The sequence below is a fragment of the Chelonoidis abingdonii genome, chromosome 8, assembly GCF_003597395.2.
Source record: "Chelonoidis abingdonii isolate Lonesome George chromosome 8, CheloAbing_2.0, whole genome shotgun sequence".
In the NCBI taxonomy this organism is placed as follows: Eukaryota; Metazoa; Chordata; order Testudines; family Testudinidae; genus Chelonoidis; species Chelonoidis abingdonii.
Window position 1 is genome coordinate 8,032,707 of NC_133776.1, and position 18,850 is coordinate 8,051,556.

The following is an 18,850-nucleotide window of genomic DNA, read 5'->3' on the forward strand; positions in this document are numbered from 1 at the left end:
AAAAAAATGTTGTGAAGAGAAATTTGAAAACAGAGAAGGAGGTGGTTTGGTGCATCAGCAGGGCGAACTTATTCCAAGTATAAGAGCATAATGGCATGGAGAAGGCATGAAGGTGGGCATGGAGGAAGGATACAGAGAGGAAAATAGTATAGTGCCGTAGCAGGAGCACAGGAGATAACAGGAGAAATGAAGGCAGAGACATATACATGATCCTAGAGGTGAGGATGATGGATGAGAAGGATGTAATACAGCAGGCTAGGGGAAGTCAGGGAGGGGGCTCAGAAGTGGAGTGGAATGGTCAGAGAAGTGTGATAGGAGAATTTGGTATTGCACTTTAGATAGATTGGAGGGGAGCAAGATGAGATTCAGGGACGCTGGAGAGGAGAAGATTGAATAGCTGAGGTGAGAGAGGACCAAGGCCCAGGTGAGGGTTTTAAATGAAGGTTGGGATGGAGATGAAAGGACAGTAGAGAAGTTGCAGAGTACAAGGTAACAAGACCTGTTTAGAACTAAGATGTGAGGAGAGAAGGGGAGAAAGGAGTTGAATGGTACCCTGAGGCTGTACACTGGAGTGATTGGGAAGATAGTGGAATTGTCACGGGTGATGGAGAAAGGGGGCAGAGGAGAGAGTTTGAGAGGAAAGATGAGAAGATCCAGGAGAGCAAAGCATCATGGAAATCCAAGGAGCCGGGGTTTGGGGGGAAGAATTGAGGAAGGAAGAATACTGTAAAATCACTAGCTTTATTCATCACAAGATTCATTCTAATCTTGCGGTTGACTTATTAACCTCACTTCATTACAGACTTCTGAAGCTCTCCTGGTAGTTAAAGACAACATTCAGTCTGACCTCTCCTTGCCTTCAAACTTCAATGCTTCCTTGTGTTGTTTCACCTTCTCTTTATAGCCCCAGCTGGCAGTACCTGGTAGCTGTGCCTAGAGACCATGCCAGGCTTGTATTCTGTAGCTACCTGGACAGCTCTCCCTTTGAAGAGCTCATGCATAAAGGCCTGTGCCAATGGGTACTCCCTGGGAGTCACTGCTCACCTCACTTACATCAACTCAGAGGAGGATCCTGTAGAAGGTAAGATACATCTATCTAGAGCTAAAGAATAAGTTATACCTACTTAACTAGCAGATTGCTGGGATATAGGAGCAGGTCTGACCTATCTTTGTGTGGAGCAGTGCTGCACTCACCCTCCTCTACCTGTTCATCCTTGGTCTCTTGAACTCTTGCCTTTACTTAGTGAGCTAAAGGAGGAGACTCAATATAGGATAGTCAGTATAGGGAACTGGTATACACAGAAGCAAACCCAGCATGTTCCCATAGGAGGCAGTGGAATACACATGCTTGACAGTACATGAATGCTAGATTGGCAGAAGGATCCTTCCCAAACCCAGCACAGCCCATGAGTAAGAAGAGGTGGAAGCACTGGGCTTTCCTTCTCCCTGATCATATCATAGGTGAATCTGAGCTGGTTTGCATCCTGGAGGCACTGATCCAGTCACCTTTCAACAAGATGACAAATAGCCAGGCTGTTGTGCATTTAAATGGCTAGGTACCCTCTTGTGCATTAAGTAGATACTAAAATGGATCTAGAGCAGTTTCCTAGTTGCCTTACTCCATCCTGGAGATTAAAAATCCCTTGTTGGAGGACTGGCTAGCTCAAGGGGACTGGAACTGGGATACAAAACCTTGTATCACTAGGTCAATTGCTCTATTCTGTCCATGTTGGGAATAGTGAGCAAAAGTCGTTTCCATGTGATGGCTGTTCAGTGGTTTAGGAGGTGAAGTGAGTTAGTGAGTCTCAGTCCAGTTACCAGAGGGCAGGAGTCCACATCACAAAAGCCACCATCAGATTTGCCCCCCTTGTTTTGACAAGGACCGAATAAACAAACTGAGTCTGAATTCTTCTCTCCAACATAGAGGGGTTGCCTTCAGGGCAGAGATAAGACATATTTGGGGATGTGGAACATGGGAGAAGCTGATGTTGCAATTGCCAGTGGTGTAGCTGCACTGAGGATAAATGGAGGTGGATGCTGTCCAGGACCTTTCACCAGCTCTAAAGCAGAATTTGTGGTGAAGCACTAGGGGGGAGGGATAGCTCATTGGTTTGAGCATTGGCCTGCTTAAACCCAGGGCTAAGAGTTCAATCCTTGAAAGGGCCATTTAGGGAACTGGGAGAAAAATCTGTCTGGGGATTGGTCCTGCTTTGGGCAGGGGGTTGGACTAGATGACCTCTTGAGGTCCCTTCCAACCCTGATAATCTATGATAATAACATAATGCAGGCTGGGAACATTGAGCTTAAGGGTGGAATCTGTTCTGAGTCAGGCTGGTTTCCACTGGTAGCTTTTGAGGTCTCAGCCTCAGAATTCTTTTTCTGCTGCCCCCTATAGGTGTGTTCATCTATCCACTGGAGGAGTCTGAGGTGGTAGCGGGTTTTGAAGCTGTGACAGGAAGCAGAAGCATCACCTTCCAGATCCAGAATCGACACCGAGCAGAGGACTGCTGTGTTGACTGCAGGCCCAGTTTGGGCCAGCCATTGCTGTGCCCCAACGGTAGGTATGCTGGGTGGTAACACATCACCTAGCCATATTAGGACAAGGGGGTGGCTAAAATGATGTCAAAGCCAAGGGTTACTCAAATAAGTACAGATGGAATCCAAGAGCTTCCTGAAGGCTGAGAAGTTACATTTAGCATAGGTGCTGACTTTTATTTTTCCCGGTAGGTGCTCCACCCCAAGGCCCTGCCCCACTCCACCTCTTCCTGTCTCTGCTCTGCCCTCTCCCTTGGGGCCCCGCCCTCATGCCACCTCGTCTTGTCCCTGCTCTGCCCTCTCCTCCCAGGCCTCATGCCAGCTTTCTGCCAAACAGCTGAACGGCTGTGGTTGGTGGGTGCTGAACCATCCCTACTATTTTTTTCCATGGGTGCTTGAGCATTGTATTGTAAATCAGGAACAATCCCAAGGGAATCAGTGGAATTACAGTGGTAATGGTATAAAATTAATGAACCACAGGTGGTTCACCAGCCTGGGAAGCAGTCTGAGGGGCGCTGTGGTTCACCAGCAGATATAAACCCAATCTGACAAGCCAGAGAAGGCATGTCAGACTGGCAGTGCCAGCAAGAATCTGAAACACACTTCATGAGGTGAAGAAGGTACTAAACAGGGGTGAGTCTAGCTGGCATAGCTATACTGGCAAAGGTACTTTAGTGTAAACAAGGCCTGCATTAACCATGTTTTTGGGCAGTTAATTTCCCTTGTTTCTTGAGGAAGAGGTGTTAGTGAGGGGGCATGATTGGAGGGCATCTTTGGGTGGGGAATGATCTGCCTCTTTAGGAACACATCTACTAGCTGGAGGCAGCAAGAGGAATAGCAGGGACTGGGAGCCCCAGATTTTTTATCTACTTCAGGGAGCTAGTGTAAAGGAATGAGCTCTGCACAGCCCTCTGCGGTACAGGAGTACTGTTGATGTGTGGAATGGCCCATTCACCTCAGTGGGGTGTTCTCAGATGAATTAGGGTGCTCCAAAGAGATGAATAGTTTAACACAGTAGCTTTGGGTGGTGTGAAATGACCCCTTCATCTCAATGGGACTTCCCTTCTACCTCAGTTTCAGTTGTGGAATACCATTGTTCAAGGTAATCTCACTCTGCTTGTCAGTTTTAGAGCAACTAGAATATTAAAATCTTCTTCTTATTGGGGCGGACAGTATATGAGGAATGCCTGAACCAAATTACTCCAGATGTTCACCATTGCCCCTGTTGTGGCATACCAATATCCTAGATAATCTCATTATGCATGTGGATTTTAGAGTACTTTGAAAATTAAAAGAAGCTCATAATGCAGGGAGAGGACGTATATTGGGAACCTCTTGATCAAATAACCTAAATTTGCACCATATATTCTACCCCAGCCCTTGAATAGGTTTTTAATTATTGCTTCCCCAAAAGGGAAGTGGGTCGTGGAAATTACCCACGATTGATCCCGAGAGAATGATACTAGCATCAGAGCCATAGTTTGAGCCCCAAGTATGTGTTTAAAAAAAAAAAAGTTATAAGAAGTGTAAAATTTGGATGTTATATGATTTTTTTAGTGGGACTGTATCTCACTTAAACGGCCTCAGAAATCTTGACTACTAAACCATCCCTGTCGCTATTTTCAAGACAAGGCTTTTTTGAGGGCTTTTTCCCCCCAGTCAGCTTGCTTTTACCCTAACCTATTCAGCTGTGCTCCCAGCACTGTTCTATATGTACATCCAACAGTGGAAAGGAACAAATATTCACACCCAGGTACAGTCTTTCAGCCCCACGAAGTCGGCAGTTACCCCGATTTGGGGGAATTAGGAATGTAAAGGATCATTTCATTTTTAAAGGTTATCTGTAAAAGGACAATAACTGAGACTGTGCCTTTGTTTGATTTTCTTCTGATGTGTAAAGAAGGCATGAAGATTTGGGGTCCTAGGTGTTTTTTGTTTTGTTGATACATTTGTTTGGTTTGGGGAGTAAGATACATTTATGGTATCTCCTTTTATATTAAAAATCCAGGTCCTGTCTAGCCTGGAGGACTCATGCTTTGGCTTTGTCTAGATTAGAGTTGGTGCTCCTGTTATAATTTGAACTGATTGATTGTAAATGCTAATTGTGTTAATAACTGAGGCTCTCCACAAATGTTTGTTCTGTAGCACAAAGTTTTGTGGTTTGCCCAGGCTGAACCCCCGTGTCCTGATATTCTGCAAATGTTTGCAGCTAGATTAGCATTTCGAGTCGCTTAACAAGCAATGGGCAATCAATTACAACAGGAGGACAAATGCTAGTCTGGACAAAGCCTATGATAACAGGAGAACTAGTGAAATGATAACATCACAAGGGTCAAGTATCAGGGGTAGCCCTGTTAGTCTGTATCCACAAAAACAACAAAGAGTCTGGTGGCACCTTAAAGACTAACAGATTTATTTGGACATAAGCTTTCGTGGGTAAAAAACCACTTCAAATGCATGGAGTCACAAGAGTCAAGAGACAGAAAATTGAGCAATGGAGAGGGGAAGGGATTTTAAATCACTTTGAAAAACTCTGTTTTGTCTGATTTTGTTAACACCTATTTAACTTCAGTGCCAAATGAGTATTTTGGATAAAGGATGCATGGGTAGAAGGGAGGGATGAGAGAGACAGATTTGCCCTCAGATTTTTACTATTCTGGGGGGCCAGGACAGTCCCCCCACCCAATGGCACCTCTGAGAACAGACCCTTCCCCACAGGAGCAGAGCAGCTCAGCACTGGCAGAAATGTGGGAAGGCAGTGGCAGTGATTCTGCATGCCCCATCAACCCCAAACTGTGCCTATGGTGGCCTCCCCTCTCCCACCACTGCAGTGGGCCCTACCCACCCCCAGCCAGGCTCCCTCTGCCTGGACTCACCTAGTGCTGTCTGCAGTTGGAGCAGACTGGGAGCTGGAGCCTGCCCAGGAGATCTACATAGGAGGTGGGGCCATCTGACCCAGGTAAGCAAGATCTCACTGCTGCTGATGAGGCTGGGCTTCTGCAGAGCTGAGGGAGCCCTGTGCCCCGTAAGCACCAACTCCATGGGTGCTCCAGGGTTGGAGCACCCATGGGGAAAAATTGGCGGGTGCTCATCACCCACCGGCAGCTCCCCGCCCTCCCGTCTCAGCTCACCTCCGCCCAGGACCAGTTGTAGGCCAATTCCACCAATTCCCCCGAATTGGGCCCCGCACATAAGAGGGCCCCGCGCCCAGTGAGAATCTCTTCCCTGGCTAGAGGCGCCTTTTTAATTTTTACTCACCTGGCGGTGCTCCAGTTCTTCAGCGGCACTTTGGCGGCGGGTCCTTTGCTTGCTCTGGGTCTTTGGCGGTGGGTCCTTCAGTGCCGCCGAAGGCCTGGAGTGAGTGAAGGACTTGCTGCCGCAGACTTGGAGCACTGCCTGGTGAGTACAAGTCCCATGTGTTTTTTTTACATTTTTTTTTTTTGATAGTCATCCCTGCCAGGGCCCTGTCAAAACTGTTTGAATTGGGCACCGCACTTCCTAAAGCCGGCCCTGCTTCCACCCCCGCTCCACCACGGCCTCCTTCCCTGAACGCGCCACTGGGTCCTGCTTCTCCCCCCTCCCTCCCAATGCTTCTGCCGCGAAACAGCTGATTTGTGCGGCAAACCTGGGAGGGAGGAGGGGGAACGCAGTGCACTTGAGGGAGGAGGTGGGGCTGGGGCGGGGATTTGGGAAGGGGACCGGTAGGGGCAGGGAGGAGTCAAGGAGGGACTTGGGGCAGGGCCAGGGATGTGAGCACCCACCGGCACCCAATAGGGGCATGGAGGGGTGGAGTCTGGGCGGGGCCAGGGCCAGGGGCCAGAGCCTCACAGCCCACCCCTAATCGTGGCTGGAGCAGCTCCCTGAGGCTGCTGGAGAAGGGTCCCCACCCCCTACTGAGGGCTGATGTAGGACTGGGTCAGCCTCTGCTGCAGCCTGTCCAGAGGCTGCAGAACAGCTGATAGGCAGGGTGGGGCTGCATTCAAGGGAGCCCACCAAACAGCTGATTGGTGATGTAGTCTATCAGCTGATTGGTATAGGTGGGGCTGCTCAGGAACTGCTGATCCCTGACTGGGGCTGCAGCATCACTATTGCCGGTGGGTGCTAAGCACTCACTAATTTTTTTCTGTGGGTGCTCCAGCGTTGGACCACCCAAGGCGTCGGCACCTATGACGTGTCACCTGGGGTAGGGGATCCCAACCTCCCCTGGAAAGGTGATTCACAAAGCAATGCTAACATAGCTGGAACCAAGAGATGCTGGGAGTCTGGCCAGAAACCTCACTCATGAGTTCAGCCAACAAAGTTTGGAGAAGCAGCATATGAATTTCCGGATGCTGCCAAGGGAACTGAAACACTGAATCCTTTGAGGTTTGTCCAGGACAAATTAAAACCGACTCTTCTCCCTGTCAGGGCAGGTACTGAGGTGAGAGCTGTCCTACCTGCGGGTATGGGAGTTCTCTGAAATAAACTGTTCCTCCTCCCTGAATCCACTGTCCCATAGTTGGACAGTCTGTAATTTGGGGTTGATCCCTCCAGTACCAGCATCCCAGTGCCAACAGGTTTGTCAGTGGATGAGGACTGATTCTCCTGAACCTGCGGTCCTGGGCAAGCCTGTCTTTGAAAAAGGGATAGTCCTCATCTCCTTTAACATTTAATTGCTTTCCCTCAGCTTTTGAATATGAGCTTATAGAAACCTCTTTGTGACTCTGTCTCACTATTATCCTGTGCCTCCAAGCAACTTGAATGTGCCACCAGTTCCAGCTGTCTTGACATTGTCTGCTCTAATTCTCTTGTATGCTTTGCAAGCCAGCTTCTGTCCTGTCTCCTCCATTGAAATTGCTGATTTAGCTCATTAATAATCTTCAGGCTCTCCTCTCTTTTCTCCTCCTCTGTCTTCTGCCGCTTGTAACAGTCAATCACTGCTGCTTCTTCCTCTGGGACATTGGCTTCTCAGTTCAGTCCTACTGCTTCTCCTATCTCTGTGCACTTCTTCAGTCTTCAGTGTCTCCTCTAGTGGCTTCTTTTCCTCTTCTCTCCCTCTGTTTATTGACATACATCAAGATATGAGCTCTGTTCTCATTCCCCTTCTCTTCTGCCTCTTTGCTTTTTCTTTGGGTGACTTCATCTATCCCAGTACTTTCAGCTACTATCTCTTTGCCAGTGACTCCCAAGTCTAATTCTGCAGCATCAACATCACCCACTCTTCCCCATCTCACATCTGCAGTCTTTCCTCCTGGACATGTCACATCTCCAATATTTCATTCTGAAAGTTTAGTTCTACATCTCTGGTTGTCCAAATATCCCCTACACAGTCTATCTCAAACTCAGTATGTTTGAACCTGAACTCCATGTATTCCCCTAAAACCATCTCCCTCCTTTTGCAGTGATGACGTCATCTTTCTCCTCAGGGAACATCTTCCATGCCCTTCTTTCTGTCTCCTGCTCCCCACCATTCAATGTTAAAAGATCCTTTCAGTTCCTGCTTATAAGATCTCAAAAATCCATCCCTGACTTTCCATTCCCCCATCAAAACCTGCTCTTTGTCATCTCCTGCCATGATTGCAACCTTCTCCTCTCCTCTGGCCTCCCAGATTCTCCCTTCTACTCGACCGTGAACACTGAAGCTAACATCCATCCTCCTTTCCTGACCACTCCATTGATTGAATTCCTTCATTTGGCTGCCCCTCACTTTCTACATCCAGTTCGGCATAAAGCTGTTGCAGTCAGTATATCGCTTGTGCGTGTGCATACTAGGCTCTTTGCGTTGGCGTACTCACCAGGCATGCTTTTGTCAATGCACAGTGTGGCTGCACCATTGGTAGGTATCCCAGTGTGCAACTTGCCGCCATCCAATGCATTGTCTTTTGGGACATGTTACCAATGAATGGTAGGGCAAAAAAGACCCTCACAGGGGTCACTGGGAGTAAGGGGTCAACTTCCCAGTGAGCAACTGTCTTCATCCCATAATGTCATCTGTATCCCATAATTTTTGCACCTTTTTAAAAAATCCCATGAACCCTTCTCACAGTCCGTCATATCTGACATAAGCATGAAACCCTCATAGCTCTCTATGCTATTGTCATGAGCGTTGCAAGCACAGGAGGCATGATCCTCTGGTATTTGCAGAACTGTAAGAAGAACGGAATCTGTGGGGAATGTGATGATTTCTTGGAGGACAAAGATTGCTGTGGGACATAGTGAGAACCAATTAAAGCTTGTAGATGGTGTTCACGGAGCAGTTGCAGATGATGGAGAGCTACTTATGGCATGAGAAATGAGCCCTGACAGGTTGGAACACATCATAATGCAGGTTGGGACAAGGATCAGTAGCTGCAGAATTTTTGGATGCACAAGGCCACATTCCTGGATCTGTGTGCCAACCTCGCCCCAGCCCTCTGCGCAGGGACACCAAAATGAGAACTGCATTGAGTGTGGAGAGGCAAGTGGCAATCGCATTTGGGACACTTACAACTCCAGATTACTACGGTCAGTAGTAAATCATTTTGGAATTGGGAAATGCACTGTGGGGGCTGTTGTCATGCAAGTGTGCAGGGCCATTAATTGTTTCCTGCTACACAGGACTGTGACTCTTGGCAGTTTGTAGGAAAAACAGGATTCCCAAACTGGCATGGAGTGACAGATGGCATTGCATCTCACTATTTAGGCACCAGAGCACTTTGTCACAGAGTACATCAACACAAATGGCTATTTGTCTATGATTATACAAGCATTAATGGATCACCAGGGATGCTTCACTGACATCAGTGTTGGCTGGTTAGGGAAGGTGCATGACACTGGCATCTTTAAGAACATAGGACTATTCAGAAAGCTACAAGCAGGTACTTTCTTTCCCGACCAGTGGATTGCCATTGGTAATGCTGAAATGCCAATAGTGATCCTGGGGGACCCAGCCTACCACTTGTCCTCTGGCTCATGAAACCATACACCAGGCATCTCAACAGCACCAAGGAAAGATTTAACTACTGGCTCAGCATGTGCAGAATGACAGTTGAATGTGCTCTTGGTAGATTGAAGGGATGCTGGTGCTGTTTACGCACAAGATTAGATCTCAGTGACAAAAATCCCAATGATTATAGCAGTCTGCTGTGTCCTGCATAATATCTGTGAAGCAAAGGGGGAAACGTTGCAGCTGGGGTGAAGGTAGAGTGGCTGTCTCCTGAGTTTGAGCAGCCACATGGAAGGGCTATTAGAAGAGCTCAGTGCAGAGCTATACGGTTCAGAGAGGCTTTGAAGGAGCACTTTAACAGTGAATCACAGTACAGTAATGCATTGTGGTGTATTGTGCTGTACCTCACCCTGCTATTTGTGGGCCTGTTGGAAATTGTCTGGTGCTTGGTGTACATCTATGAATATAACACTGTCAATGCACCTACTAATTTTACAGTGCCTGCTGTATGTTTATGGTTATTACACTGTGTGTGTCATTGATCCTATGAGTTATGTCACATGGTAAAGTAGTTAGTAAGTAAGTGCTTTCAGAACTGCTAGGCTCTCTGCAGCATATGTCGGGAGCTAATAAAGATAAACTATTTTCCAAATAATATAATTTTATTCAGTAGCAAAACCAGTACAAAGAAAAATCCGTGCAATTTAAAAACAAATACATTAAAAACTTAATAAATGAATGGAACAACTTAACAAGGAGAAAGAACATTTGTGTCCTACCTACGCATTCAGCAACTGTGGCTTTCACAGGTCAGTGTATGTGAAGCTGTGGTTGTCCATTATGTCCCCTGGGGTGGAGTGGTGAGGTAAGGACGTGCCCCCTGATGCCAGGTGGAATGTTAGGGGTGTGTGTAGAGAGGTGTAATGGAGTTCTCTAGGGACAGCATTGGGAGGCATGCCTGTGATTGTTGACCCTGAAGGTCCACAAGAGTCTGCAGCATCTGTATTTGCTGCCAGAGAAGTCTTATTATATCTTGATGCATCCCAAGTCATTTTCTTTCTCCTCCTCATCTGGCTCAGGCATTCCAAAGGTGTAGAGGGATAACCTGCAGGTTAAACACACAGAGGTACCATTGTCAGTATAGTCACAACAGAAAGTGAAAGTTAAGATTCACAGGGAGGGAAGGCTAACTCAGTGGTTTGAGCATTGGACTGTAAAACCCAGGTTTGTGAGCTCAATCCTTGAGGGGGCCACTTAGAGATCTGGGGCAAAAATCAATACTTGGTCCTGCTAGTGAAGGCAGGGGGCTGGACTCAATGACCTGTCAGCGTCCCTTCCAGTTCTGTGAGATAGGTATATCTCCATTTATTATTACTGTATTATTTAGCTCCCTTCTCTTTCCCCATTCAAGTTTTAAACAAGTCATACTTACTGACAATTCTGCTTTGGAGAGCTTGTGCGTGGTGCCACTCACGGCACCAGCCATGGTGAGTATGGCCCTCCAAGAGCAAGGAAAAGGAGGAGGAATTGCTCAGTTGCATAAAACTCTGAATATAGGCCAGTGGTTTTCAACCTTTTTTCATTTGCAAACCCATAAAAAATTTCAAATGGAGGTTGGACCCTTTTGGAAATCTAAGACAAGTTGAAAACCACTGTTCTGTGGTAACAACAACCTTTCGTGGACCCTTACATGTTATCTGCGGAGCCTGAGGGGTCTGTGGACCACAGGCTGAAAACCACTGGGATAGGCCAATGTCACTGAATACTGACACCATTTTCCATAGATGGTAGTGCTTTAACTGATATCTTGTTCCTGAGGGTAATGACAGCAGAGAACACAGCTGCTGCTGGTGTCCTGAAGCTGCCCAAGCCTGTATGCTGCTAGCCTGTGTATTGCAATGGTGCTTGCCATAGGCACCGACTTCCCCTCTTTCCTGTGGGTGCTCGATCCCTCTTCTGCCCCTGGCCCCACCCTGCTCCATCCCTTCCATGAAGCCCTGCCCCACATCTTCCCACCCCTTTTCTGCCCCCATTGCAACCTCTTTCCCAAAGTTCCCGCTCCAACTCTGCCCCCTCCCTGCTAATATTCCAACTCCTTCCTCAAATCCCTGTCCCGGCCCCACTTCCTCCCCTGAGCATGTCACATTACTGCTCTTCCCCCCACCCTGGAGCGTGCTAACGCTGCCAAACAGCTGTTTGGCAGCAGCCGGGCAGGAAATGCTGGGAGATAGGCGGAGGAGCAGGGACGAGGCACACTCAGGGGAGGGGGAGGAGGAGGGGGGGTGGGGGGTGAAGGGAGCTTGGCTGTCAGTAGGTGCAGAGCACCCACTAATTTTTCCCCATGGGTGCTCCAGCCCCAGAACACCCATGGAGTTGGTGCCTACAGTGCCTGCTGAAGTTAATGCTGACTGGTGTGGGAAAGTGTCCTACCATGGAGGAAGAAATAAGGCTGCCATCCCTAGAAACCTTCAGGAGAGGATTGCAGAGTACCTCCATGAAAGTTTTATCGAGCTCTCTCAGGAGGATTCAAGGGACATCCCTGTGTACATAACCCCACTGCTCCTCTTGCCTAACTCGCTTTTCATGACAGAGGCCGTGGCTCGGGCTCCTCGGAGGTATCCATGGTGGTGTGCAGGACAGTGTTGGGATCTCCATCAAGTATGATCTGCAGTTCTTTGTAAAAGTGGCAGGTCTGTGGCTCAGCACCAGATCAACTGTTGGCCTCCCTGTCCTTTGATATGCCTGCCGCAATTTCTTTGCTTTCACACGACACTGGTGCTGGTCCCTATTGTACCCCTTTTGCATCCCCCAGGCAATCTGCTTATAGATGCCCATGTTTCTATGCCTGATCCAGAGCTGTGCTTGTACAGAGTCTTTACCCCACAGGCCAAGGAGATCCAGTACCTCCTTTCTGCTCCAAGCCAGAGCGCATCTGGAGCATGTAGCCAGCATGATCAGCTGGGAAGTTGCACACAACAAAAGAGAGCTGCTAGGTGTGCTTGCCAAGCTGGACAATCAGGAAAAGACTTTTCAAAAATTCATGGAGCGTTAAAGGGGAGGGGAGCCTTCCAGTCTCTGTGACCCCTGGGCAGTGGAATTCACAATTGTGACCACTGTCAGTGTCGAGCATTGTGGGACAGCTGCTGGAGGACTGTTAGGATCGACATAAGTAACGCAGTGTCTGCACTCGCATTGTATTGACCTCAGTACATCGACCATGGCTCAGTGCTGCTCAGGGAGGTGGAGTTGCTGCATCACTGTAACGGGGCACTTACATTAGTGGGAGACAAACTCAAGTGTAGTCATGTACACAAATAGGTCAGCACAAGATGGCTTACATCAGCTTCACTTTGTAGTTAGACCACACTTTAGACTGTAAACTTCTAGGGGCAAGGACTGCGTCTTTTTATATGTGTGTACATTGCTAAGCACACTGATAATACTTAATGTATAATGAATAATAATCCCCCTGGCCTCACTATTCCAGTTTGAGACTGGCCATGGCTGAGGGCCTAATCCCCCGTCCTGGTGCTGGTCTGTAACTGAGATCAGCAGCTCGATGCTCTAAATGCCTGTCCTGGGGAAATTGCCTGCTGACTGTTCCTTTCCTGCCCAGGTCACCTAATCCTTGATGAAGATTTAGAGCGTTCTACCTTCATCCTCAGCACGGGCCCCATTGGGCCCTCAGAAATCCTGACTGTGGTCTTCAGCAGCAGCCAGGAGCTGTTGACCCTGCCAGATGGTGCACTCCACATCACGTTCCCCTCTATCCTCACGCCCCTCGTGGTGGCCGTCCCGGAAAGTGCGAGTGAGCCGGGAGGCTTGTGTGACGACAGGTTGGCCCTATGGTGATTTTCATGGCTTTCTCGGAGTCTATGCCGTAGTGGGGGCTGGGGAGGTTATAGAAGGAGAGGGAAAGCAGAGGGGCTATAGGGAGGGGATAAGGAGCAAAGGGATGGTTCTGTGCTCACCTCAGCCCTGAGGAGATTCCCAGAATGCACCTTAACTTCACCAAACCTGAATACAGAGGCTCACGCTAGAGGGTTTGCCCAGATCTACCCAGTTATGGATTCCCACATTCTCCTGCTGTGTCCTCACAGGGTGGGCAGATTAGGAATTACCTGACAGGTAAATGTGGGAGAATGTTGGGGTTCAGGAAGACACTTCATGTTCCCCCCCGATGAACTGTGACTCTCCACTGGCCTGAGGTGGCAGTAAAGTCCCTATGGCCTGCCTGAGATACCTAGGTGTGAACTGAAGTCTGGTGCACATCCCAGGGTATCATCAGAGGAGGCTGTTAATCTCCCAGCTGCTGGAATGCCTAGGAGTGCATGGCGAGAGCTCTCTGTGCCGATAGGGAAAGAGGCTGCTCTGGATATGGGGTCTCTGCAGGCTGCTCAGCACTGCAGAGGCTAACATTCCCCAGCAGGCCAAGCCCACCCCTAGCGGGTGCTTTGCAGTCAGCTCATGATTGACTTGTCTTTTGTTTCAGTCCCACTAGCTGCTTTGGAGCTACTGGCCTGCGAAGTGAACAGTCATTCATTGTGCCTCCCGAGAGCACAGACATCTTCAGGGGCCAGGCCTACAATCCCTTCCCCTATGAATTCTCCTTTGAGCTGCTGGTCAAGGGGCCCTGCTTGCTGGCAGGTATGAGGGTGATGTTTCTCCGTCGGCTTATTTTTCTCTCTCTTTTGGTGGGTCATCGATGCTCATGGAAGTGAAGTGTCAATAGAGCTGGACAGTGTGTGGGCAACAGCTGGTCAAGCCTCCCCCTGACAGCCCATCTAGTACCCCACAATCTCCATCTGCAGTCCCACCCCTGCTATTCCAGCCCTGGGATAACAGAAACATGCAGCTCATTTCATGTCCCTTTGTCCTGACCCAGCACACCCTGCTGTTCTAACCCTCAGCTCCTTAGATTCATAGCTTAATGATCCCACCCAGCAGCTACCAAGGCTCAAACAGGGGTTGCAGAATGTGACAAAGGCCCAAAATGAAGGGCACCAAATAATTACTATTCCAGTGCAGTTATGGGATTCATTCCCTAAGTGTAAATGGCTCTCTCTGTTAACTCAGATTCATGAAAGCAGCAAAGAGTCCCGTGGCACCTTATAGACTAACAGACTTTTTGGAGCATGAGCTTTCGTGGGTGAATACTCACGTCATCGGATGTATCGCTGCTTTTACAGATCCTGACTAACACGGCTACCCCTCTGATACTCAGATTCATGAGTCTGTTTCTGATGGAAAGTTTCCAATAGTAAAAGCTAGGGGGGAACATGTACATAACTTTGGGACTAAAATGAGAGATGTCCCATGAAACAAAGGATATCTGATGATGCACCTCATTCCTTAAGGCATTTCCTTTTAGTATTGAAGGAAAAAGCTACCTCCTGTCCCTCCGTCCAACCCCTTCTCCAAACCTGCTTCTTCTGCCTCCCTCCATCATTGAGCCTCATTCCTGCTCCAGCCTCTGAACAATAAAACTAAAGGGTTGGGGAGCTGAACTAACTTGATGGGATCCTACCATAGCCAAGGAACCTCATGAGTGTCTCTCATGTTAACCTGGTCCGTCCGACCCTCCCCAATGTCCTTGTCTGATGTTATCTCTCCCCGGGACATGTCATCTCTGATTAAGCTCCTCAAGGCAGAGAGCAGATTTTGACTATAAATGCCAAGCTGTGAACCAGTGGCATTCTTGCCGTGCTCCAGTACACTCACCACAGACTTGAGAGAGGCAAAACCCATCCACCTCTTTGCTGACTTCATTATCACAAAACTCCAACCCAAGCTGCCTCCCCAGGGCACTCACTTAAGACAAAAGCATCCATAGATACCTCTAGTCAAAGGACTACTGCCACTTCCGTTATATCCAGCAGGAATCAATTAACATCTCCTAGTGGTGTCCCAGTACCTTAGAACCAGAAGGGTCAGCTGAAGAACCCAACCACCCTGTTATATACGTACACCATTAATAATAGAATGAGAGCTCTTGGGTGAGTCAGGGAACGCAGGAAAGATCAAAGGGCATCTGAGGTAGGACAGTGGATAAGCCAGTCCACTTACTCCTGCCCCCAAATGCCTTTCCACATCATGGCTTTATGGGATAGCTGGCTGAGACCAGTCAACTCACGTCACCTGAGGTGGAATCTTAGCCGCTACCACTTGGACCCAGCAGTAAAGGCCTAGCTCTTTCTTGCTTAGCCAATATCCTCCTTCACTCAGAAAAATGAAAGTGAAGAATGGCTGTGGGGCGAAGGGACATGATGGGGATGAATTGCACAGACACTGGAGTGTGTGCCTGAGAGGTTAGGGGAACTGATACCATTAGCGTTGGCTCAAGGCCCATCTGCCTCTGAGGTGCTGCACTCCGGCCTCAACATGCATCAATCTGGACAAAATGTCTGTCGGTGCTGAGTGGTTTATAGGCCCCTCTCTGGTAGGAGGGGGAGGTACGCCAGGAAGAGAAATGTCAAGGGGTCCCAGCTGTACTGTGAGCATCCCCACAGTCCTTTTTAGACCTTGAAGAGGCTCTTCTCTGCCTCCCCTGAGCTACTGAGTCTAGGGGTGGGGATGTTGGTACTGAGTACTGGTGTGAATATTACACTGGGTGGTGACTAGCCTCAGTGGAGGCCACGCTCAGGTGAGTGGCTGTGTGTGGGGTGGCATAAGGGTGAGCAGGGAGGGATGCTCAGGGAAGACTCTGGCCAAGTGCGAGGCCTCCAAACCTTAACTTTCCCTCTTAGCAAATGTGTTTAAACCCTAGCCCCTGTGTGAGTGTAAGTGCTTGTGCTCATGGCTGTGTGTGTTTGCATGCACTTGTGTAAGCAGGTATGTGTGTGAGTGCACATCTGTGTGCATGCATAAGTGCTTGTCTCTGTGTGTGAGCACATGTGCATACATGGCTCTATGTGTGCATATGCACTTGTGTTTGAATGTGCCTGAGTGTGTGTGTATGTGTTGGTATAAATACTCCTGTGTGTGGAAGCATGGGTGTGTGCACATTCGTGTGTGAGTCCTTGCATGTGAATGAAGTTCTGGAACAGCCTTCCATGGGGAGCAGTGGAGGCAACAGACCTAACTGGTTTCAAGACTGAGCTTGATGGGTTTATGGGAGGGTGACCAGATGAGAGGAAGAAAATATAGGCACACATGAGGGTCTGCCGGCAGGGGGGAAAAAATAAAATAATTGAGTGGCAGCGGAGCGAAATATCGGGACAAATTACGTCCCAACCAAAGATCGGTCGGGACGTGGGACAAACACCTAAATATCGTGATGGTCCCAATTTAATTCGATGTCTGGTCACCCTAGTTTATGAAGGGGATGGTGTAATGAGATTGCCTACCATGGCATATGGCCCATCCGCGACTGCTAGTAGCAAATAATCCCAGTGGCCAGAGATGGACCCTAGATGGGGAGGGCTCTGAGTTACTACAGAGAATTCTTTCCCCGGTATCTGGCTGGTAGATCTTGCTCACATGCTCAAGTTCTAACTGATTGACAGATTTGTGGCTGCAAAAGAATTTTCCCCCAGGTCAGACTGGCAGAGACCTTGGTTGTGGGGTTTTTTTTTTTTTTGCCTTCCTTTGTAGTGTAGGGCATGGGGCCACTTGCTGATTTGAACTAGAGTAAATGGTGGATTCTCTGTAACTTGAAGTCTTTACATCATAATTTGAGGACTTCAATAACTCAGCCAGAGGTTATGGGTCTAGTATAGACCGGGGCGTGCACAAGAGGAGACAAGCAGGGACATATGTGTCCCCAGTAATCAGCAGGGGCACAGAACTCCTCTGAGGTTAGAGTGGGGAAAGGCAGTTCCTCTGGCCCTGGGATGGTGGACTCGAGGAGAGAGCCAGCTCCTCCGGTTCCAGGGTCATGGGGGGCAGGGAGAAACAGAATGCGCCCCTCCAAAAGTGGTCCAATTGTTATTCCTGTGCACACCCCTGCGTACAGGAGTGGGTGGGTGAGGTTCTGTGGTCAGCAATGTGCAGGAGGTCAGACTAGATGATCACAACGGTCCCTTTTGGCCTTAAAATCTATAAGTCTATGTGTGACAGTGAAAGGAAGCTGATGGATATTCCTGAGAGGAAAGGATAATGTTACCTGTCTCCCAAGCAATACCAGATTTTCAGGGCCTTGCATAATGATGTTAGCCAAACATAACCCCCAAGTTTGAATGTGCCTGAGTGTGTGTGTATGCGTTGGAGGCAGGTAAATGAGAAAATTCTGTCTATTTCAATTTGATAGACCCTTCCTCCCTCTCATGGGATGGATCTGTTTTATTTTAGCAGAGCTGGTAGTGTGGCCTGTAGTTAAGGTTGCATAAACTTTCAATTATAAGACCCTGTTTTCAGTTGCTTATAACTTTGCCAAACTTTAAGTATTTGGGCTGAAATTTTCCATGCCAGATGTCTGCCTCAGCCTGACTTGTTTTGAAACATTTCTGCTGAAATGGTTTGGCTGTTTCCAAGAGCAAGATTAGGGAAAAATACATTGTTTGTCCAGACCAAAAATGCAACTTTAATTTGGCCCCTTTTGTATATGCATGTGATTAAAGACTGTACCACAATGATCACATACTACAGCTTCATTCACTGCCACAGTGCTTCAGGAAGGAATCAGGGTTGGCTGTAGTTTGTTAGATCTGCCTCATTTGTTGCAGAAGTAGGAAGTTGAGAAGTGGATGAGGCAGGGGATTCCAGGACAAGAAGGGTTATGACAACTGAATGTCTCCCTGGAGAATTGGATTCTATCCATGCCTCTGCCCCCGAGTTCCTAGGTGCTTCTGGGAGAGTCACTTAAATCAAAATGTTCATGGTTGGCTACTAATTATGTGTTACACCTTTTCTGGATGCCCAGCATGAGATACCTATGGCCAGATATGCAAAGTGCTCAGAATGGCAACTGCAGAGTCCTGGTACTCTGGAAAAATCAGTCCCCAGGTGTCTCACATTGGGCCCCCCAAATTAGTGGACACTTGACAATTTTAGCCGTATCGTTCTGTGCTTCAATTCCCCATCTGTAAAATGGGCATGATAATAGCACCTATTCCCACAGGAGTGTTGTGAAGATAAATTAAAGAAAGACTTTGAAGCCCTCAGATACAAAGGTGAGAGCATCATAAAAGCACTCCGTAGAGAATGAACAGTGTTGAATTCAGGGCAGGGTTTCCATGGAATGGCATAAATAAGGTCTGGGGCAACACACTGAATGGTGGGATAAAAAATAGTCAATAATTCCTCATTTACTCAATGAGGCAGGGATCCTGTGGAAAAAATACTGTGTGATCATGCAATTAAAAATTGCATCACAATGCAAGTGCACAAGGGGGCTGAATTCAGATTGCAAAGGCAACCTGAGTTCTGACACTTCCTAACTTTTCAGTGCTTGACTTCACACCCTTAGTGTTC

The 18,850-nt window shown here is 48.2% G+C and overlaps 1 protein-coding gene across 3 annotated transcripts in view; it reads left to right on the forward strand.

Annotated features, from left to right (window-relative positions):
• VWA5B2 (von Willebrand factor A domain containing 5B2) overlaps positions 1–18,850 on the forward strand; it is a 57,752-nt gene that overhangs the window by 16,714 nt on the left and 22,188 nt on the right. For all 3 annotated transcript variants that reach the window (XM_032803925.2, XM_075068367.1, XM_075068366.1), the window contains exons 2-5: positions 905–1,081; positions 2,396–2,557; positions 13,056–13,275; positions 13,932–14,086. In XM_032803925.2, the coding sequence (XP_032659816.1) occupies positions 943–1,081; positions 2,396–2,557; positions 13,056–13,275; positions 13,932–14,086 (676 nt within the window). In that variant the 5' untranslated portion in view covers positions 905–942. The remainder of the gene's footprint in view (positions 1–904; positions 1,082–2,395; positions 2,558–13,055; positions 13,276–13,931; positions 14,087–18,850) is intronic.